The sequence below is a fragment of the Fusarium mangiferae genome, assembly GCF_900044065.1.
Source record: "Fusarium mangiferae strain MRC7560 genome assembly, contig: FMAN_scaffold015, whole genome shotgun sequence".
Taxonomy (NCBI): domain Eukaryota; kingdom Fungi; phylum Ascomycota; class Sordariomycetes; order Hypocreales; family Nectriaceae; genus Fusarium; species Fusarium mangiferae.
In genome coordinates, this window is record NW_024573935.1 from 713297 (window position 1) to 735359 (window position 22063).

At 49.1% G+C, this 22063-nt stretch overlaps 9 protein-coding genes across 9 annotated transcripts; 3 read left to right on the forward strand and 6 right to left on the reverse strand.

The window, feature by feature from the left end:
- Positions 1–20: 20 nt before the first annotated feature.
- Positions 21–930, reverse strand: FMAN_12821 (uncharacterized protein; the record flags this gene model as incomplete). Its single annotated transcript, XM_041823308.1, has 2 exons — positions 21–104; positions 154–930. 2 exons carry the CDS (start codon positions 928–930, stop codon positions 21–23), a joined length of 861 nt encoding a protein of 286 aa, XP_041688901.1.
- A 2280-nt stretch (positions 931–3210) lies between these two features.
- On the reverse strand, positions 3211–4557 carry FMAN_12822 (uncharacterized protein; the record flags this gene model as incomplete). Its single annotated transcript, XM_041823309.1, has 1 exon — positions 3211–4557. One exon carries the CDS (start codon positions 4555–4557, stop codon positions 3211–3213), a length of 1347 nt encoding a protein of 448 aa, XP_041688902.1.
- A 1142-nt stretch (positions 4558–5699) lies between these two features.
- FMAN_12823 (uncharacterized protein) lies at positions 5700–7205 on the reverse strand (the record flags this gene model as incomplete). The annotated part of the gene is made up of 2 exons (XM_041823310.1): positions 5700–6186; positions 6238–7205. The coding sequence occupies 2 exons, from the start codon at positions 7203–7205 to the stop codon at positions 5700–5702; spliced, it is 1455 nt and encodes a 484-aa protein (XP_041688903.1).
- Positions 7206–8086: 881 nt separating this feature from the next.
- On the forward strand, positions 8087–11153 carry FMAN_12824 (uncharacterized protein; the record flags this gene model as incomplete). Its single annotated transcript, XM_041823311.1, has 4 exons — positions 8087–8196; positions 8253–8540; positions 8590–9411; positions 9464–11153. 4 exons carry the CDS (start codon positions 8087–8089, stop codon positions 11151–11153), a joined length of 2910 nt encoding a protein of 969 aa, XP_041688904.1.
- A 153-nt stretch (positions 11154–11306) lies between these two features.
- On the reverse strand, positions 11307–12686 carry FMAN_12825 (uncharacterized protein; the record flags this gene model as incomplete). The annotated part of the gene is made up of 3 exons (XM_041823313.1): positions 11307–12328; positions 12387–12533; positions 12593–12686. The coding sequence occupies 3 exons, from the start codon at positions 12684–12686 to the stop codon at positions 11307–11309; spliced, it is 1263 nt and encodes a 420-aa protein (XP_041688905.1).
- A 700-nt stretch (positions 12687–13386) lies between these two features.
- FMAN_12826 (putative histidinol-phosphate transaminase) lies at positions 13387–14776 on the reverse strand (the record flags this gene model as incomplete). Its single annotated transcript, XM_041823314.1, has 3 exons — positions 13387–14383; positions 14433–14642; positions 14694–14776. The coding sequence occupies 3 exons, from the start codon at positions 14774–14776 to the stop codon at positions 13387–13389; spliced, it is 1290 nt and encodes a 429-aa protein (XP_041688906.1).
- A 1610-nt stretch (positions 14777–16386) lies between these two features.
- On the forward strand, positions 16387–16829 carry FMAN_12827 (uncharacterized protein; the record flags this gene model as incomplete). The annotated part of the gene is made up of 2 exons (XM_041823315.1): positions 16387–16690; positions 16735–16829. 2 exons carry the CDS (start codon positions 16387–16389, stop codon positions 16827–16829), a joined length of 399 nt encoding a protein of 132 aa, XP_041688907.1.
- Positions 16830–17368: 539 nt separating this feature from the next.
- FMAN_12828 (uncharacterized protein) lies at positions 17369–19016 on the forward strand (the record flags this gene model as incomplete). The annotated part of the gene is made up of 3 exons (XM_041823316.1): positions 17369–18107; positions 18168–18221; positions 18301–19016. 3 exons carry the CDS (start codon positions 17369–17371, stop codon positions 19014–19016), a joined length of 1509 nt encoding a protein of 502 aa, XP_041688908.1.
- A 360-nt stretch (positions 19017–19376) lies between these two features.
- FMAN_12829 (uncharacterized protein) lies at positions 19377–21436 on the reverse strand (the record flags this gene model as incomplete). The annotated part of the gene is made up of 4 exons (XM_041823317.1): positions 19377–19899; positions 19962–20069; positions 20122–20441; positions 20486–21436. 4 exons carry the CDS (start codon positions 21434–21436, stop codon positions 19377–19379), a joined length of 1902 nt encoding a protein of 633 aa, XP_041688909.1.
- Positions 21437–22063: the final 627 nt, after the last annotated feature.

The following is a 22063-nucleotide window of genomic DNA, read 5'->3' on the forward strand; positions in this document are numbered from 1 at the left end:
TCTAAACCTTGAATGTACGACTAGTTAGAAACATAATGAGCGACATATTCAACTTCCATATGGTTTCCAATTCCATCCTTGGTGCTAGAGTTAGGAACGCCAGGCTATAATCTTGTTAGTCAACGTCTCTCTTCCTCGGATTATTCAACTTACCCAATCTCCACCAACGGCAACATTGAAAATGACAAACATGGGACTATGGCAAAGCCTCTTCCAAACCGTTGCATTGCCAATTTGAGCACCCGTAACACGATGGAAGACCGTCCCGTCGAGATACCAGGTGATAGACTGAGATCTCAGGTTACTGCTTCGTCGATCGAACTGGACCCGCCAGACGTGATACTTGCTATCAGGGAGCGGAGTATTCGACGCAATACCGTTAGGCTCATTGCAGATTCCACCAGGTGCCTGATCACAGTGAACAGCACCGTAGCCAATCTTCTGCCCGTTGACATTCTCCATGATATCAACCTCTCCGCAAGTCGGCCACTCAACCCCGTTTCGGATCGCGTCACCCAGGAGCCAAAAAGCCGGCCAAATTCCCTGTTTACTCCTCGCCGAGTTACCCCCCAGACGCAAGCTGGCCTCAACTCTAGTGATCTTTCCAAGCTTGGGCGTAAGGGTATACGTGCTCTCGATGCGAGCAGACGTCCACTTTTTTGTCTTGCTGGAGAACTGGGGGATCAACTGCAGCGTGTTCTTGCCAGACTGTCGGAGAACACTGGTACTTTTCACGTAGGCTTGGATTTCATTGTTGTAGTTCTTTACGCGCTCGATGATGTTCCATGTGCTTGTACTGGGGAATGTGTTGGCTTGGCCTGCGAAATCTTGCTGCCAGACGCGCGTGTAGCCGCTGTAGGCTGGCGGCTGGACTGCTGCTGCGATGGCGAACAGACATGTGAAGATGGTGAGGATCCAAGGAGAGAACATGGTGGGAATTTTAAAGATAAGGGGAAGATAAGGAAAGGAATGATGCGGTGTTACCGCGTGGAAGGGAAAGGGAAGATAGTGCAAAGCGCACTTTGAGGAGAGTCGTCACGAAGTTGGTGAGAGTGAAATACCGTGAACACCATCTTTTCCAGGGAACTCCCCTTGAATATATAGATTGCCCATCTCCTTTAAGCTTACGAATGCCATGTCGGTCTAGAATGCTAGACGCCGTTCTGATAACAATAGCTTGGTGCCTGGAACATGTCTAAGGCCGGTTTCAATCCTTAGATCCAACGTGGGCTAACCCGGAACAGTAGAGCTAAGCCAAACGCAGCGCATTTCTCAACGCCACCATCTTCAATAGTCTCGTTTCTTTGATTGAAATATTGGAATTTTGTGGAATTGTGGCTTAATGGCCCTGGGCTATTGTGGTATTAAGCTTTGGTCCCTGATTCCAGGGCAAAAAGAGGTTAATGGATCTGGCTAAGCGCAGCTGCGCATGCCAGGAACGCGTCACTCTATTGGGTTCATGGGAATGATTGAAACTGACCAGGAGTCTGGGCTTCGAGAGAGGGCTGAGAATGAGATTTCCCATAACCTTGAGATAACCTTGATTGTATTGGATGAACCCTGAATACGGGATACACTAAGCTATACATCTTGTAAAGCATTCAAACGGATGTTGTGTAGCGTTTCTCTGTATTGACAAGAGTCATCGCCCCGAACACGCACATAGCATGACGTGCCCTCAACACATCCCTCAGGTGGTGGTCATTCTCGATAGATCCGTCAAAACTGTACTTCTGACAAGAGTGAAGAAGCCCTTCATGTGTATAAGATAACAAAAGACGCAGGCTACAGGAATCACTATTGGGATTGTGCCCCAGATCAAATTCACATTCGTCAGTATCCGCAGAATCACGATCCCGAGCAATGTCCAAAAGCCAGGACCGACCATTTGGATATCTGAAAAGTCTTTCAGTGGGATATTTTCCACGTACGGACCAACTTCGTAACTCATCGCCGTAAAACACAAGCAGAGGCTTGTGAAGAGGAGCATAGTGTCAAAGCCGAGGATTATCGAGGTAAAAATGTGGACTATCGAACCAGTTCTGATTAAAACGTAGAATGATACCGCGTTAGTGAGGATGGAAAGGACAAGGAATGCGACCAGCAAGCGCTCGAGACTTTCTGCTGATTTGTAGTCGATAACATGGTTGCTGATGGCTTTTTTGCATGGCTGCTCTAAAGTCTTATTCCAGGGTTCGCAGTGCTTGAAGTTATCGATGTCTTGGAAAATAGCTTCTGTAAGGTTGAGCGATCCGGGGAAATGGCCCACGCAGGTCTTTTTCGCCGTACCATTGATCCTACACAGACCTTGAAACTTGAATTAGTGACTGAATGATGCAGATAGTAAACCAAGGCTCGATCGAGCTTGTGATGCGTGGAATGGTAGGTTACCAGAAATTGCGAATTGGTACACGTCCGGTACGACATCTCTCATCGCGATCGCGCACTCTGGCCCCTAAACAAGGTCGATCGTTTCGTGTTTCCAGTTGACGAGGCTGTATTGCGGTGCTGTTGGCGAATCGCCTGCTGATAAAAAGCATACTTCAAATGCGAAAATGACTAGCCCCAGATGGTAAGCAGAGAGCGATGGAGGAGAGAGAATTGCCCTCACCTATATTCAAAGTCATAACTCCATAGATGGCTGCCATTGTAACGAATGCGAATAATAGACTGTGGATAAACCGTATGGTGTCGGATTTGCGTTGGATGTAGAAAGAGGAAATCGTTGCCTTTGGCGGAAGTTGTCAACGAATGACCCCGGAAGGTAAGGAAAGAGGAAGTCACTGTGGACCTGCGACTGGAGGAAAACGGGGTAAATAATGTCAGACGGTCTAGAGATGCAGGCAGGGAGAGGCAAGAAAACTGAGGACATTTATCCTAAGTGATGAAAAGACTTATGTAACTTAGCCTAAATTTAGGGGAATCTTTACTGAGTTTATTTTAGCATCCTCTTCTACAGTATCATATTTTCTTACTTTCTGAGGGCCACAGAATACCATCCTTAGTGATCACCCCTAATCTTACAACTGCCGGCCAGTGGGAGGAGTTAAGCTTCTCTCGTAAGCTTAACTCAAATCTGCCGACCTCCGTACAGGCGTTTCCAAAGATTATAAGCGTTCCATCCTGGTAGTAAAGTGACAAGCGGCTTCTAATTCTTGTATATATCAAGCTATCTTTCTAATCTAATTCGCTAAATCATATTTTTGCTAGTCATAAATCCAACTCTCCGTAAGGATGAGCCACCTGCGACAAAGCAGGCCACTTGTACAGCTTATGCTCCGTATCTTGAGCAGCTTGCTGGAAGTACTGCATAACATCATTCCACAGGCTATCCGCATTCTCCTGCTTGCTCAAATCAACAGGCTCCAAGTTATTAGCGATCTGGGAAATTTGGATTCCAGCTGCAGCAAGTCTCTTGAGAACATCATCGTGGTCGAATCTTTGCTCCATTGTTCCAGGAATCGAAACCTTCTTGAGTGTCTCGACAAATCTAGGTTCTTGGGCACTTGCGCGGCCGATGCCAACGCCATCAATGACCTGGAGAGAATCAACCATCGCCTTGATACTCTTGAAACCTCCGGTGGAAAAGATCTTCGTATCACGCTTCAAGACCTTGACGATCTCCTCAGCTTGAGCAAGGAAGTAGTTCTCTCGCTTCTTGTTCTCTTCTCGCTCGTGGGCAAAGGCAAACTTCTCATAGTTTCCTCCAGAGAGCTCAATAAAATCGACCTTGGCGTTCTCGAGAGCGACGGCAAAGGCCTTGACATCTTCAATATCAATACCGCCCGGCGTGTACTCGACAGAGTTGGCCTTGATACCAACGATGAAGTTGGGGCTCACACGACGCTTGATCTCAGCGAATACCTCGAGAACAATACGCATTCGGTTCTCGCGGCTACCGCCATACTCATCGGTTCGCTTGTTGGTGCGAGGGGAAAGGAACTGAGCCAAGAGATAGCCGTGAGCGCCGTGGAGCTCAATGCCGTCGAAACCAGCCTTGTCGAGGAACTCAGCGGCGTGAGCAAAACCGTTGATGATGTTGGCGATGTCCTCCTTCGTAGCAGGTCGAGGAGCAGCGAAACTCCTTCCAGACATGCCAGAGTTGACGAGCTGGACGTCTGAGGCACTAATAGGATGGGGGTTCACCCAGTCCTCGACCTGACGACCAGCATGAGAGACCTGAGCGACCAAAAGACTACCGTTCTTCTTAGCCTCGGTGGCCATCTCCTTGAAGCCGTCAAAGCGACGACCCTCGAAGGGCTCATCAGCAGGGATAATGAGGTTGCCGGGGGCTTCCAGGTTGATGCCGTCGATGATAACGTTGCTGGTCAGGATGGTTCCCCAGCCACCAGCACCCCAGTTTCTGTAGAGGGTGATGAGCTCTGGTGTAGGGTATCCTCTGGCAGAGACATCCTTGGGGTCCCATGTGGCGAGCTTCTCAGACATGGCTGCCTTGAGAAAGCGGTTGGGTGCTTGTCGCTTAGCGAAAACATAGTCGAGAGGCTGTAGTAGGGGCGCAGAGTCAACGACCTCGTTTCCATATCTTGCGGGTGCCATTTTGAGGTATTAATTATAAGTATCGTAAATAATTGGTATGGTTCTTAAGAAAGTAGGGTGATATCACTATTTTAGACCTGGCGCAACGACTCTTTATATAAACTCTATAAAATTCTATGCAAATCTCGCACCATAACAAAAAGAACAGACCACTCCGCAAGATCGTGACAAGGTTACAGCGAAAAGTCCGCTAGTGGAGTTGGCGATGGGGCCTTTGCCTCGGTACATGAATCGTTTAGTCCTAATCCGACGGCCGAGTTACTCAGCGGAGTATATGAGCCGTGCCCATCGAATATTCTGTGACGTTACCGATAACGTTATGCCGTATTTATAAGCTAGCGTTAGAACAAAGCTTGTTGCTTTCAAAGGTTGCTGGTTGGTGTTCAAGCTTTTATTGGCCACATTCAGAGCAACGTGGATCAGTCGTTGGTGATGTTGGTCAATTATATGCATGTTTGACGTTCCGAAACCTCGAAGCGTTTTGCTTTGAAATTGTCATAATCTTGTTATTAATTCTCGTCAAGGTTTTGTATCAAGTTCTTTACGAGGTTCTATACGTCGGGGCAATTGTTGCACCGAACAGGCACGGTCCCACAAGCATTGACGCACTGGCAAAGATTGCCGCTGTATCCACTTCACCGCCATGGATTAAGTTTGAGGCGATTGATGATCAGGTATGCAATGCATGAGACAAAATGGCATGGCAACGTGATGCTATAGAATCAATGTCATAAAAAAAAGCCTGTTAGAGAACGACTGAAAGGAGTCACGTAAATATCACACAGCCCCCCAAAATTTATACTCAGTTTGGTCTCCTTTGCTTCATTATCATTTATTTTCATGCCCTAGACTCGGTTTGTGAAACAGAACCTATCGATCATCTGGTGCTTTACGGAATCATGACTGAAATCTCCATGGAACAATCCTCTTATGAAGCATTGTATGCTGCATTCAAATGTCGGAGACTTGGCCATAACCCTGTTTCAAAACCTGAATGCTTTGAACAGGGTAATTCATACTAGACTATATAACCCCCTAACGGCAATTTCTACCGCCCGAACAAAAGCTCATCCCTCCCGTACCAAGCGAAGCTTCAAGCTGCATAGCGTAGAATCTTCTCCAAGCGTGTGACCTGGGTTTGTTCACCAATACACCTCGATCTTCTCGCCAACAATTTTTGCATTGAACCACTCAACGATCTCAATCTTATCCCGAACAATCTTTGCACCCCGAAGAACATCACTTCGAATCAAAGCCTCAGCCGCCCACCAAAGCCCAGCAGACGCAAGATTCCGCGCGATGCACTGCCGCGAGCCAGCTCCGAAGTAGAAGCTGTCGCGCAGCATCTCCTGAGACGGATTCAGCCATCGTTCCGGCATGAACTGACGTGGCTCTGGAAAGACCTCGGGGTTATGGTGCAGCATGAAGGCGCCGGCGCCGACGCTGGTACCAGCTGGAATTTTGGGGAGACCGGGAACCTGCATTCCACCAGGAGGGACAATACGAGGGAAGCGGGTTGGGTTAGCCATGGACAGACGTAGACTTTCTTTGACGACACCTGTGAGGTAAGGCAGGGATTGGGCGTCAAGTTCAGTATTTTCGATAACTTCCTTGTAAACGCGGTCGTATCTTGAAGCAGGGTTAACACTCCCCTGAAAGACAACGGGGTATATGGCTTACTTCTCGGGATGCTGAGCCAAGTTCCAGCACAGAATCGCCATTGTCGTCCCAGCAGCGTCGGTACCAGCAAACATGACATCGACAACTTGAGCTATAGCCTCCTCGCGCGAGATACCAGCAGCCAGCAATCGGCCTTGGAATGTCTCTGGTTCAATGTCCTTCTCTTCCACGACGCTTCTATCAACCACTCGAGTAGCATACTCTTGTATCATGTTAGTACTCTGGGTGACGAGCAGCTTCTTCTTGTCAAGCTTCGCAGACCACTCGTCCACACAGTCATAGAACCATCCCGGTAGGTAAAAGAAGCGACCCCCAGCGACGAAGTTATTGATGAATTCGGTGACACGGAGGCCACCATTACTGATGCCGTTAAAACATTCACCAAACAGATACACGGTCACTGTATCCAAAGCGAGTGCCCGAGACAGGTTGAGGACATCTACCGGGGTACCGTTTGATTCATCCTTCCTGCGTCGCATCTCAGCCACAAAAGAATCGAGAACCTTGTCGACGGCTGGTTTGCCTTTTGCAATTCGTTGATGGGCAAACATGGGTGCAACGGCTTTCGCCCTCGGTGCCCGATGAGCCGGGTCCAGAGCCGAGAAGATGGTCTCAAAGCCATTGACGTCGTAATTACGGTAGATAGGACTTTTCATGTAGCCACCGTTCTTGATGTATATGAGGTTGAGAGCCGCGCCATCGGATACGTCGACTTCATTGGGGGCGATTCTCACAACCGGGCCATATTTCTTGTGAAGCCTGTCGATGACGCGGCATTCAACTCCTTTCCAGGTGAGCCACCAGAGCCAGATGGGGGTGAAGCGGGCGACAAGAGGGCCTGGGATGTGACCGAGGGGGTCATTGTACAGCCGCCAGAGAAAGGCAGTCAGAAGCGCCACTGTGATAGCCGCGCTGACGTGTAGGGGGCTTGCGAGGCCTTGGATATAATTAGAAGTATCGACAGCCATGGTGTTTGAAAGGCGAAGGAGATTTTCGGGCGGAAAGGAAACGTCAGGTCAAGTCCGAAGCGAAATGAAACAAGGGGTGAAGTCAGCTAATAATGGCTGTAAGGCAGAGTTGAGGCTTGAAGCGGGGGTGCGTTGGTGACGCCCGGCTTTGGTCTGTATTACCTAGAGGAGTGTCATTGAATGTACCTACAGGCATGCCCAACGTTCAAGGTTGTTACTCGGTCCAATGAGCGTGCCTGACACATTGTGTTGCACCTCAATAATGCGGATGGCTTGTCATGGGGAGCAAGAAAACATCAGACTTTAATGTAGGGTGTCGAAATAAACTCAACAAATATATCCTAAATTAAGTAAAAGTATCCTAAACTCATGCTAGTTTACCCAAGTCCTTTTGTTATTTAGGATCAGTGCTCTGAGTTTTCTTTCCTCCTCTAGGCTTGAAAAGACGGAAGTGAGAGTCCCCAGCCTGATTCTGTACATCTGTCGAAGTAGAGTAACACACCACGGATATGCAAGTGCACACCGGTCATCCACCGCCAACCCAATAACATCCAGCCTTCCACTGTAACACAATATGCAGTCGTACCTAAACGTCCCATACGGGACATGTGCGCCCGTAAGCCTGTCGCCAACTTACGACTGCCCTCCATGTGTGTGTAGGTATTACTTGGCAGGTGCCTGTAATACAGGCACCCAGTCCTACTGCAACGACACCTGAATACCTGAGGCTCACTGTAGCCATGCTCTAAGCATCCAATTCCCCCTCTCCAATATCCACAATCTCTACACCTACATCCCATCATCGCTTTCATTTTAGCCGCTTCTCACGTTGCAACAGAATTACAATCTGCCTTGCATGCATCCACACACAATCCGACACTATGAGTTTTGGTTTCTCCGTGGGTGATATGCTTCACCTGATTGAGCTGGCCCAGAAGACTCGGAGATCATTCATTGATGCGCCAGCTCAATTCAGACAAATATCCGAAGAGTATCACAGCCGTCGGACCGTATCCGTAGAGAGTATTCGACTGACACAGAAATCAGAGTTAGAACGCTCTCAAATGTATTGCGCGACCTTGAAGACGTTATTCCCGAGCGAGCGCTGCCAGAGGCTCTCTCCGAGTCCCTTGGGGACCATGTCGATGTTTGTACCCGCTTACTGGAGGAGATACAAGCGGTATTACTCAAGTACCACTCTCTAGACGGTAAGAATGGTAAAACAAGAAAAATATGGAGGAGACTTCGCTGGGAACCAGATGACATTAAGGATATGCGACAACGATTAACCTCCAATATTGTCTTGTTAAGCACCATCAACGATACATTGAATGGGTACGTGGCTCATCTCACCTTAGAAAGATCCAAGCTGACATACCCGCAGCCACTCTCTTGTCAAGGTACAGGAGAGTATTGATCGGCTTCACAACTTCAATGAAGACCAAGAGTTCACTACTATCACGTCATGGCTCTCGTCACTACAAAATGCAGCACAGCATAACGATGTATTGACCAGACGCCACTCCGGCACTGGGAAATGGTTCCTCACCTCTCAGCAATATGTAGATTGGCGAGAGTCAACTCGCGGCACGCTATTCTGCCCCGGCCTTCCAGGTGGAGGCAAGACCGTCATTGCTGCATCTGTTATTGACGACTTACTGCATAGGTTTGAGCCAGAGGACAGAGTTGGTGTCGCGTTCATATACTGCAGTTACAAGCGACAGCATGAACAGAGCGTCCAGGATTGTATGGCCAGTCTGCTCAAACAGCTTGTTCAGCAACTACCCAAGATGCCCCCAACTATACGCAGTTTGTATCGCCGGCATAAGAACAACCAGACAAGACCATCTTTGGATGAGATTGTTCAGGCACTTCAAACTGTTATTGACTCTCGTGAACAGGTCTACATGGTGGTAGATGCTCTAGACGAGTACTCCAAGACGGCTGGCGACTTGACGAACTTTTTGAACGGAATCTTCCAGCTACAGTCAGAGCGCAATATTAGTATCCTGGCGACATCGCGGCCGAATATTGCTGGTGTCAGGCGTTACTTCAATAACGGCATGGAACTGGAGATTAGCGCCCGGGAGGAAGACGTGCGTCAGGTGCTGGAGAACGCAATGCCTGGGATGCCGAGCTGCATCTCGAGCAAGCCGGCTCTCCAGAACCAGGTTGTTGAAGGGATTGCCAAAGCTGTCGATGGAATGTAAGTTTGTAGCCTACGGTCCCTTGGCCAACCTTCCATGCTTACCAGCCAGGTTCCTGCTCGCACGCCTTCATCTTGATTCACTGCGTGATAAGTTGCGACGAAAGGAAGTCCTCAGAGCACTTGAGAATCTTCCCACTGGAGAAGAAGCTCTCAACATTGCATACACAGAAGCCATTGACCGCATCGACTCGCAGCGACCGGGCTGTCGTGACCTGGCCAAGTCGGTCCTCACGTGGATCAGCATTGCTCGCAGACCTCTGACCACATCGGAACTCAGACATGCGCTGGCAATTGAGCCTGACGAGACCGAACTTGACGAGTGCAATCTTCCCGAGCTTGAAGACATGCTGTCTTTTTGCGAAGGACTTGTCGTTGTTGATGAGAAAAGTAACATCATCAGCCTCGTGCACTATACGACCCAAGAGTACCTTGACCAAGTTAGACACAGGTGGCTTCCTAACTCCCATAAAGAGGTTGCCCTTAGCTCCCTTGCGTACCTGTCATATGATGACTTTGCCGCGGGTGCCTGCGAGAGCGACAGTGCTTTCGAGCATCGCTTGCATAAGCATGCACTACTAGACTACTGTGCCAAGAACTGGGGCGACCATGTGCGCGATGCCATCGACGAGGAAGTCGATGAAGCAGCCCTTGAGTTTCTTGAAGACGATCGGAGAATCGCTAGTGCGGTACAGGTGCGAATGGTGGCGGGCTATCATTTCCAAGGTTACAGTGCCAAGGTGCCTGTAAAAATTGGTGCGGTTCACATCGCTGCGCAATTTGGGCTTACCAAGATTGTGTCTCAATTGCTTGACGACGACGCACAGGCAGATGTCAAGGATGACTTTGGCAGAACACCACTGTCTTACGCTGCCGAATATGGACACAAAGATACCGTCGAACTGCTAATGAAGCACACGGACACGGACACGGACTCTACAGATGAGCAAGGCCGTACACCCTTATCGTGGGCTGCAGGGCGCGGACATGTCGATGTACTCAAGGTCCTTCTCAATTGCCCAGCTGTCAGTGCCAACTCGAAAGACTCTCACTCTCAGTCGCCGCTCTCATGGGCTGCACGGATGGGTGCTGCAAGTGCAGTGAGATATCTAATCACGAGAAATCAGGTAGACAAAGAGTCGCGCGACAGAAGCGGACAGACTCCGTTATCCTGGGCCGCTTACAACGGGCACCTGGAGATCACAATGATGCTGGCTGAGTCACCTGGAGTTGACATCGACTCAAAAGATGACTTTAGTCAAACGCCGCTCTCATGGGCAGCTCACAACGGTCATATTGGCGTTGTTGCTTATTTATTGAGTACTTCTCGCGTCAGTGCCGATACACCAGACGCAGATAATCGCACACCGTTGTCGTGGGCGGCACACAATGGCCACGCCTCTGTAGTCAGACTGCTGGCGTCACGATCGGACGTCAATGCCGACAAGAAAGACAACAGCGGACAAAGTCCGCTTTCTTGGGCGGCGCGCGAGGGTCATATAGACGTGGTCGAGTTTCTTATGACTCTCGACGACGTCCAGATCCATGCTGCAGATCGACGTGGAAATACGGCGTTGAAGTGGGCGGCGTGGAATGGGTATGCGGACATTGTGCTGGCCTTGGAGGCGAAGAGACAACGCGGTAGTGCCGCAAGACGAATATCGCTACTGAAGTCCGAGTTTGAGACTACGACGGAGCATGTAGAGGACATATCAGCGCCCCATGTTCAAAGGACAATGTGAAGTCGCTGGCGTGCGGTGTTGTTCAAATGATTGGGGTTTGTATATAGACACTGGCCCTTGGACCAGTTTCGGAGAAACAGGCTATCACGATTTAACGACATAATGAGTGTGTATATAGATAGTTGGAGAAATAGGATCTTTGAGGGTTTCCCATCAATCCTGCGCGCCTCCATTGAGGTGTTTGATGTCCAACTCGTCCACGTCAGCACTCATGGCTTTCCCATCGTACACAAACTCAGCCATGATCTTCCCAGTTCCCGGACCATTTTGTATTCCCCAGCAACTATGCCCTGACGCGACCCATAGTCTTTTGACTGATGTGCTGCCCAAAATGGGACCTGGAACATCGCCTTCGACATTGGGTAAGTAGCAAGCCTGTCGCGACAACACCTCACTGGTCCACAGCTCATCAGAAATGGCGCCTACATGTGAGAGAATATTATCACACGTTTCTCCATCTGGTAGCACCTCATCAGCCGTCTCCGGGATGTTGAAAGACGATATGTCATCGGTATCGCCTGCTGCCCAGACTGTGTTGTTGGGTCGGGTGAAGATCTCGGCTGTGACATGCTTCGCGCGACGGACACCTGATGTCGCGAGGGATATTTCCGTGAAGAGCATGTAGCCTGACAGCGGGCGCGGTCGCGTAGGGCGCATTATGACTGAGTGTTGGCGCAGGCCGACAATTGGCGCCTCTGGGAGGAGACTTCGAGTCCACGGTCCAGCGCAGAGGACGACGTCTGTCGCTGAGACAGTGACACTTGCGCTGTAGTCTTTTGGGACGTAAGTAACTGACTTGACAGACCCGTTGATAGTATCAATGCTCATCGCCCGGCCCAAGACAACATTGGCGCCTTTCTCAATCGCCAAATCTGCCATGGCCGTGGTGAACTCATATGGGATCACCTGCGCTGTGTTCTCCGGCGTGCCCGTGGACCGATAGCTATGCACATTCTCAACATGAAGCCAGTCCAAGTCCGCCGGCACCGTCGGAATGACCATGTTTCCTCTTGCGCCGGCATCCGAGGCTGAAGCTAGTCCGGAGCGCGTCCGGCCCCGAGCACCGAGTCTAGCGCTATGGATCCGCCGATAGCCCCATTTCTCCGCTCCGCCGTGGTGGGCCGCGAGGTCGGCGTGGAGCTGGAAGCTGAGAGGGACGATGCAACTGGGGTATGCTAGGTAGTAGGAGTCAGGACAAATCTGCCTTGCCATTCAGAGCTTTAAAATACTCACCCCACAGCGCTATGAGACCCCCGGCTTTGCCTGATGCAGCGGCTGCAATGCTTGATGCTTCGAGAATTGTAATTTGATCTCTTTGGGGATTGTAGGCTGGGTGTCGAGTTATGTAGTAGGCTGTACAGCACCCGATCACGCCGCCACCTACAGATCTTGTTAGCCGTTCGTGTTTTACGTACCTACTCAGGGTGAGGATAGATTACCGATGATGACAATGTTGTGAGGTTGATGATCTGAAGACATTTGCACCAAAATTGATTGTATTTGCTTCGCAGCGATGTATGTGAGGGCTGTCATTGTCGTGCAACAGCTTTAATACCAGATGAATCAAGCATTCTCTACTCTTCTCTTCAGCCGCAATGAACAGCGACAGTGAGATCCAAGCTTGGCGACAAACCCGCGAGTGTCACCACCTCTCAGCCATGTACTGCACATGTCCCAGAACGGTGGTGCGCATCCAACCCTACAGGGCTGGCTGGCCCCCTCGCCTCCGGAGGGGTGCATTCATTGCGTAGGTTCCCCAGGATCGCTGATCGCCCACTCTCGATTCATTCCTTGCGCCAAATATCAACAGTGGTGTGACTCTTGATCCCTCCTTGCAGGTATGGCACTCGGTCAGACCGAGAGGATGTCGCTGGCTACCGAAAAGTGGTGAGACGTTTCTGGGCACTTGGTGTTCTGAGACCGCCGTAAGCATACCGTGTGGTCGACTTGCAGTGCGGGTGGAAGACCTGGGGATCGGCGATCTGGAGCTAGCTGAGGCTCTGTGTATTTGGTGTGTTAGGAAGTTAAATCGGCCCGTCCGATGTCTCCGTAGGGTCTCGAATACCTTTTGAAGGATTTATCATGGTGCAAAGCATCATTGTTCACCGAGGTTCGTCACGTCCAAGACCTGGTTCTGGATGGTCACAAAAACAAGAACACAGAGTATTCAGTCGTCCATATTCAGTGGTTTTCTCTTACTAGAGACACTCCAATCCCTTCCTAGCTACTCTTACTACTTAGCCTTGTACATCTCCTCGAGTGTAGTTCGGATTTGTGCAAGGAGATCATCCACCTGTTCCTTGTTCCCAACTGTGATCCTCAAGCATCCAGAGCAGCCAATCTGCTTGCTACGATCCCGGACAAGAATAGGTCCTCGAGTAGCCAAAGAATCTTTGAGGGCCGTTGCCGTAGCATTGTCTGGTACACCACCCTGGTCCGCAGGCTTGTTAAGAAACTGGGCCAATACAAAGTTGGTGTGGAAGTCACCAAGAAATCTGCCAAAGCCTGGAATCTTGGGAAGCTCTTGCAGGAGTCGATCTCTCTGCTGAACCATCATGGTTCGATTCTCTTCCATGACACAGAGTCCCTCCGGGGATAGTGCAGCGCTAGCTAGAGCCACTGTTGGAGCAGACATGTTGTACGGTCCACGGACATTGTTCATCAGACGAGCAATTTGAGGCTGAGAGTAGGATATACCCAGCCGAATTGCCGCGAGACCAAAGGCTTTGCTCATGGTATGTGTAACGATGAGATTGGGCCAAGTGTTCACCTCAGAGACGAAACTGGACTCTTTGGGCGCAAAGTCAATGTACGCTTCGTCAACGACCACAATGCCATTCCACGTCGGATGCTCCAGAACCTTGACGATATCAGATCTTTCGAGAAGGTTCCCAGCTGGATTTCCTGGCGAGCAGATGAATACCACTTTGATAGTAGGATCTGCAGATAGAACCTCGTTGATGGCATCAGGCCTCAATGCGAAGCCGTTGTCAACATCAAGATTGACCTTCACGATACCTACGTCGTTGACGTGAGCACTGACTTCGTACATGCCATAAGTTGGGGGGCAAATGAGAATCTTGTCTTTGCCGGGGGTACAAAACACGCGGATGATGATGTCGATGGACTCATCGCCTCCAACAGTGAGACAGACGTTCTGTACAGTCAGAGGCCTCCCGCCTTCAACTTGGCGAAAGTCGCAAAAATTCTGCCTTAGTTGCATTGAATGGCTTGTCTGATTGTTAGAATAATGGCTTGATTCTGGTGGTTGAGACTTACGCGTCAGGATAGCGATGCAACTGTAACCCTTTCGGGTCGACGGTCGGTTGCTCAATGACAGCAGCCTTGTTTGCGCCCGTTAGGTTAAGAGCGGCGTATTCTCCCTTAGTCCCATTGGACTTTGAGCCATCTATACTGAAATCAATGCTCGGGCCAAATGCATTCTCATTTGCATCAAGAAGAGTGATGTCTGCACCAGGTGGATAATCGCTACAATTGTTTAGTACCTTCAGTGAAATTAGACATTAGCGGGTCAAGTACTCTCTCTCACTGGTGTAGGGCTCCAAAGCGAGAATGTTGGGCCGCGCACACTTTGTGATGTCAAATGGGCTGTTTCTTCGCATCTTGGGAGTGAGTGGGTGACCTTTTCGGAATATGATGGGTAGCAAAAGTATGGAATTACTTGTGAGCGAAGGAACGGGTAGATGGTGACCCAAATCCTTAGGGGAGGGTCGTTAGGTATAGAGAATCAGGCTCTGGCTTCTTACCGCATATTGGCGCCGGGTTCGGCCTCTGTGAGAAGTGGCGTACGGTGACATCCAGGTGATTGGCAACTTGTACAAGCTGGAAGACGGGGCTGAAAGACGGTCGCAATCTAAAGTGCTAGTTGTATCTGCCTTGTACCAGATTCTTGGTGCGACGAGCTGAAAGGATCATAGGTAGGCTGTATGCCCCGTGGACCGTGGTATCACAACTCAGAGCCTAAAGCTCCGTGCGACACTCCAAGCCCCGAGAGGCCAAGTAACCAGAGGCAGTGGCTTAAAATGACGAAAGTATAGTCCCTCCGATCCAAGATGTCAAGTCTTGCAGCTCACCGATGCCAGGGAGGAGCGGCCATCTACAACGCATGAGACACCGCTAGATTCGGTTGAGAATCTCGTCTTGTTTCCTCCGCAGAGCCTCATCTATCTAAAGCAGCCAATCGTATAAGACCTTAGTTCCCTATGCTATACCCTGTACCTCCATTCCAGGTCGTGGCCTACGTGTTTCTGGCTGCAGCCGGTGTGATAGAGACAATGTAATGCTGTGGCACATCTAACATAACTGACCAATACCGTTGTTGGAGAACGGATCAGGCTCGGAATGTCTTGTATGACAAAGTGAGGGGGAGCGATGGTGTGCGGCCATTCCATGCTGTGCTACCCCAGCCTTTGGATGAATTCTGGATCAGCAAAGCATAATATTGCTTGGCAGTTTGAGTAAGACCCGGTGTATATACTGTACACCCTGTTGGGTTGCATTGGTCAGAGATTGTTCCATGCTGAACCAAGCCAGAACCTCGGGACCCCTTACCAAGGCACGTTGACAACATTATATTAATGACAAATACTTTGGTCTTATCTTTTCAAAGCGCATCATGTGATTTATCACGTTACTGAGCATGATTCTCAGGCACACTAAAGTTTGTTGTACAATATACGTGAAGAGCAACGGCGCATCAAGGTTTAATTGACAGCACGTGAGTAAAATACTTGATTAATGGACACAATCAGATATTATTCTAAAAAAAAGCGAAATACCCTGCGATCGAAAAGCGTTGATGGCAAGGTGAGGAAACGCCACTTACTCAGGGTTCATTGGGCATACACACCGAGGCAAGGCTCTTGATCACGAAAATCATTTTACTATTTTATGGAATTTCTGGGCTAAATGCCACTTTCTGGAGGAATTCTATAAACTTAGATACTGACCAGTGGCCTTTGGGCATGAAAACATGCCAAACCTTGATGCCACATCGCCTCCTCTAGGCTTAAGGTTAGGCCATAACAGGCTTCAGACGACCCAAGAAAGAAGCTGTACAGCCCTAAATTCTTGATACGATTTAGCCCCATAAGAGAGTTTGAAGATTGAAATAACTTTCCCCAAGCTGTATTTACGAGGTCTTCCGATTCACCTTGCAGACAAGTCAACCTAACTCCTCATCACACCTAACGACACCCCTGAATGCTTTGCCATGCGACCACGTATCACGGTGAATCTGAGAGCCCTTGTAGCTCCTAATAGCGGCATACTTTGGGTGACAAACTCCAGATTTCCGCCCAAATCACCATCGAGTCTCGGCTCATCTCCCTGGCCCGAGACCGCATCGATTAGACTCTACGAGACATTGAAGAAATATCAAGAATTGGAACAAATGCTCAAAGAGAACCGAAAAGCCTTGGAGAAATTGAATGCAATGGGGATGAATCACTCGCTGGAGAGCATTGAGCGTTCCATAACTATTGCGAAATGGCTTCGAAAACAAGCCCAGGAAGTTTGTAAGAGCCATCTATACTCTGTTGAGAAATACTGACTTTCGTAGATGATAAACTTTCATTACCTGTTCGGAAGCTACTGGAGTTCCGTCGATTGGCTGGGGAGTATGCCTCGCGATGGTTTGGGACGAGTGACAAGTGAGGACAGACTGTTCGACAAATGTTTCTTTTTTTCTGGTGGAGACCTTTCCCACGCAGCGGTCAGTCATGTTGAATGGAAGGAAGCTTTGGGTTTTTCTATTCCACCGCACGACAAACCCTTCGGCAGACAACTGTGGTGGAGTTGAGGATGACTCTTAGATGTAATAAATTGTATACCCTATCCTCAGGAGACAAGAAAACTCCCGACCTTAATATAGGGTATCCAAATGAACTTAATAAAGAGTCTTTTTAGCTTAGGTTAATTGAGTAAGCATTTTCGGCGCTCAGGATCAAGAGCCTGAGTTTTCTTTCCTCTCCTGGGTTATTTATAACTCTATGTTAGAGGCTCAAAGCCTTTTACACTCAAACCATATATGTAGCCCAACAAATGACAGGCCATTCATCAGAAATGTAACCAGTATAAATAAATGCATTGCTTTCATTTGTCCCCACTTCTCCCCCATGTGCCCTTATCCTCATCCCCCTTCCCCCTCTCCCATTCCTGCATCGCGACACCACCCCCTCTAAGTCTATTCCACCATGCATTCTCCTTCATCATGCAAAGCGTCGTGGGATAGGTTGCCTAGCGAAATCCGCCTTCTCATCCTTCAAAGTTTGATGCAAGATGGCTCTACGCTAGCTTGCCTGGCCGCCGTATCTCGAGCGTGGCAGACTGACATCGAGCGATACAATTTTAGTCGCATCAGATTGACCCCATCGCGCCTCATGGACTTTCGTTCCATGGTCCCTCGCAATCAAGCTCTCGTCCGCTATGTCTGGTTCTGCTTGGAACTGGATGGCTATGATTGCACTCAGTGTGCTCCTAGGAATGGAGTGCTCACAGGAGAGGAGGTGGAAGATGCGATGAATGTTAGCGACACAGAACACTGTCCTATTACCACGGCCTTTCAGGGTTTGTTCTCGACTCTCAGTGGATGGAACCAAGCCAGCGAATTAATGCTTGACATTAGCATTTACTCGCCTAGTGACGCTCAACATTGGTTTCCCTATCTGACCTTTATGCCTGATAACCCTTCCGATAGGCTACATGGTCGTGGCCTAGAGCCGGCCACAATAAACCAAGGCTATCATGACCCTCCCCACGGCTGGGTTGATGGTTTTCGACACTCAGCTCCACCTCGGGCAGCGGTCAATAAAGTTTTCTATCCTATCATGGAGGAGGGACCGTTTGGTAGCGAACAGTCAGAAATCGAATGGTGGAATCAGCTCCCTTCAGTCTCCGCCGTCACGAGTATACTTCTCCGGCAACAGAATCGCCGTAGATGGAAGCCAACCGCGCTGGCCCATATGTTTACCCGTTTCCCCTGACTCCAGGAAGTCTATTATGAGCCATGGAGGGAGTGGGACGTTTTCCAGCGCCATACAGATAAGGGTAAGCATCATTATCCTTTATTCTTTGATAGATGTTTACAATTCTTTGCTATGGCTTACAACTTATATTTATGGTCTAGAATATCTATATCTTTTCGAGTCGATCCAACATGACCATTATCCTCTTAAAAGGTTGGTGGTCTTTGAGAACTTTAACCAACAGTACCCAGTATTTATGCAACGATTTTATCAAGGGGAGGATTTGGCCGAGTGCGACAGTATTCGTAACCCATCCCCAGCTGTTAGCCGAACGATTGCAATCACCAGCCTCCCGCTAGAGCATCTCGCCGCCTCCTTCATTGTAGAGGCTCGCCATTTCTTCGAAATTGACCCGTCTTGGGAGTGGCCCAAACTAACCTCGCTGGTATTGACTTCCCGACTCCTCAAGCCAGAAGAGGATTCTACCAAGATAGGCGCTCTACTACAGGCAGCGGCGGTAGCGGCTCTTAGGATGCCACGGCTAGAAACCATGGATATCTGGAACGGACAAAAGGGACTGGCGGCGCTTTTCCAGTATCGCGTGAACCGCGTTTCAAAGCAAGCCAGAATTCTTTGGAGGGGCACATGGAATTATGACATAGTACCCTCTGTCCTTCAGGCTTGGGAAGCCGTCGGAGATCTACATGCCACTTGGAATCTCGATATGGTCCAGGAACAGGTGGATAAAGCTGCCATCCGGTCACATGGTGATGCCTTGCACCACCTAATGCTCTCTGGCCAAGCCATTCGGTCTGTCTCGTTGCAGCAGATCCGGAGGGAACAAAAGTGTCTGGAGGGTGTGGAGATTTTGCCGTGATTCTTGACACTACGTCAACAAGGACCACCTGATAATACATCTGAAGTCATTTCGTCTCCTGCAGTCTCTTCGTGTGTGAGTATGGTTGAATTAGACGATGTCTTCACGGAGGTCTCTCTACCAGTAGTGGGAAGATACACGGGTACGAGGCGGAAACCCAAGGCTTTGGTGGATGTTGTCTTTATATTAGACTCATCGTTCTTCTCTCCATACTTCTTAGCCATTTGTTGGATACCAAATAATTCACTATCGCGCTTCTGAATAAAGGCGTGCACTGTGCCGTGGTAGAAAATACGCTGGCTGAAGGAGTTCGTAGGTGAAATGAAGGGATCAAGCTATTCCATTGAAACATGACATGGTTCAAGCTCCTATATGCTTCCCAAATGTCTGCCCAACTTTGAGTACCGTCTCAATGTGCTGCAAACTCAGCTTGACCTCCTCAAATCTCGCAAGGGTTCTCGCTGTATTTAGAGCATTGGATATTTCACGTCCGTTAAGCTTATGATGTATCAAGTCCTCGGCTGCCTTGCTACTTAATTCCTCCCCACCAATCTCTGTCTCGTCGATGGGGACAGCTTCAAGGTTCTGTTTCCAGATCTGGCGGCGAACCTCTGCCTCGGGAGGACCGAATGAAAGCGACAGGTGGATGCGGGACTTCATCGCAGCATCTATGCTGCTGAGGCGGTTCGTCGTCAGAAAGACAATGCCTGAGAAATATTCGAGGTGTTTGAGAAATACGGCCACAAGTGCGGTACGAGTAGTGCTACTGGAAGTCAAGTCTCGGCTCTCGAGGAAGACGTCGGCTTCGTCGAATAAGATGATGGCGTTCCAGGTTGTGGCGTACTGTAGAATCTGTTTGAGCCTGTGTTCGAAGGCATAGGCTCTTCATTTTGCGATAAATCAGTACATATTTCTCCCCTCAGTCGTTAAAGGGGTATTCTTCACCTGTCATATCTGTTAAGCTCGCTCATGCTTGTGGACAAAAGAGCTTTCTTAGACATCTCGGCTGCTGTTTCTGCAGAGAGCGTTTTACCGGAACCAGGAGTTCCATGCCTGAACATTGAGTCAATACCACTCATCCTGCGAGTTCTCAGCTAAGACTTACAGAAGAACCACCAGTCCTTTGCCCTTCTGTTCTGACAGGCTCCTGACTCTCTCTGGGTGTTTGTGTGACATGACAAGAGCTTTCAAGACCTGCTTTTGTTCCTGGTCAAGAATCAGTGACGACCATGCGTTCTCCTTCCATGTCACATCTCGCAGATTATCCACTAGATAGCGGCACCACTCCTTTCGGCCAGTTGAGTACCCCAGAGCATATGGCGGGCAGAGGAAAAGTTCCGGATCATCAACCTCTTCAATCATGGTAACGTGGCTATAATTGTCTTCTTCGAACGTCTTGCGATCAAGTACGACACGTCCGGTTTCCTATTCTTATAAGTACTATTCATAGAAGCTGCATACACACTTACCGTGAATGGTAGCCAGATAGGCGGATAGTTTGCCATATTGGGATCAAAGAAGTCGACTGGAGGCTCTTTCAGCCACTCTGCGATGCCATCATAGTCTTTGGTCAATATCCCACGATTGGTGATGAACTTCTTGCCTCGCTCAAGAAGCTCGATTTCCAGGTTCGGGCCACGGTCACAGAACTTTCGTGGATAAACGGGAAGTCTTTTGATCTTGGCTGGATGGTCTGACGCAAAGTAATCACTCTGGAAGATGTTCGTAGATCGTTGGGCTTCCCCAATCGCGTCGTCATTGGCGTCGCAGTATTTCATATGAATTGTCACGTATGGTCCTCGGTTTCGGCTTGTCCCATAAGACACTTTTTTCACGCGCGATAACCACGACTTTCCCAGAACTTCACTGACAACAAGATCTCCAGGACGGTAGATTACCCATGCCTGCTTAAAGGTGATCATTTGTTTCTGGAGCATATGCTGGAGGGTGCGTCTCTCGGGACCCATTTCTTCTTCCATGAAACGGAAGAGTAAGTTGAGGTGTTGCCGCATCCGAGGAGATTCGGCCTCATCTCGGTAGGCTTCTAGAGGATCCCAGTAGTGCAGAAGGATTTGAAATGGGCTCTCAAGCTTGAAAGAGCTCTTGAAATCTGATGCAACCGTTGGGTAGGAGCCGATGACATCTTGAAAAGCTTTATGAATCAGTGGCGAGTTGATGCATACTGAAGTTGACTCGACTTCTCGCTTCTCCGAAAATCGTCTTCTGACAATCAAGGCATATGGGCTGTCCTCGTCGTCTTCAGAGTTCTTTGTTGGCTCAGAGTCCTGAAGCTGTTCTTTGCATTGGTCTCTGCCATCTTTGTTCTTAGTATGGTGATACACCTTGGACTCGCAAATGGATTCTTGGGAGGCTGGCTCAGTGCCATTCTCATGATTAGGGTGCAGTTGATCAGAAGTCATCTTGCGACAGCGAAGACTAAGAGAATGTCGTGAAACAAGAAGTCGACGCTATGATGGCGTGCGACCGAAGAACGTAGCCACTGGGTCTTGTTGTAGTTCCATTTTTCAATGAAGATAACGGGCCGAGATCTTGTTCGGGTAACCAACTCGGTCAGCCTGCATCAATAGCGCAAGCACGTCAGACGAATTTCTGTATACGTGGCGCAGCTACTGCAGCTAAAGACGCATAGGTAAGATTATCTGTGAGACCAACGGCATATGTATTCCTGTTCGGGGCACGGCATTAAATCACGCGCAGAAATCAGACCATTCAATTGCGAAACATCCTTGACAGCTGAAAAAAACTTGGTGGAGATAGCTAATCGAGACCTTGACGGCAAATGACAAAAGTCTTTGACCTTTCGGATATATCGGGATAAATCTGCAATGTTTCGTGATCATTTGGTCTCGGCCAGCTGAAAGATAAGTACAGTAAGGTCAGGCAGGGTTGAGCGCGGGGTTGTTATTTTCAATCCCACATTCCGTGCATGCATAATGAGACAGACACTTCTGCCTAACCTACACAACCATCCTCCTCCACGAGCAGGAGGCGACTTTTTTATTCTTTCCTCGACATCCTTCGTGAGA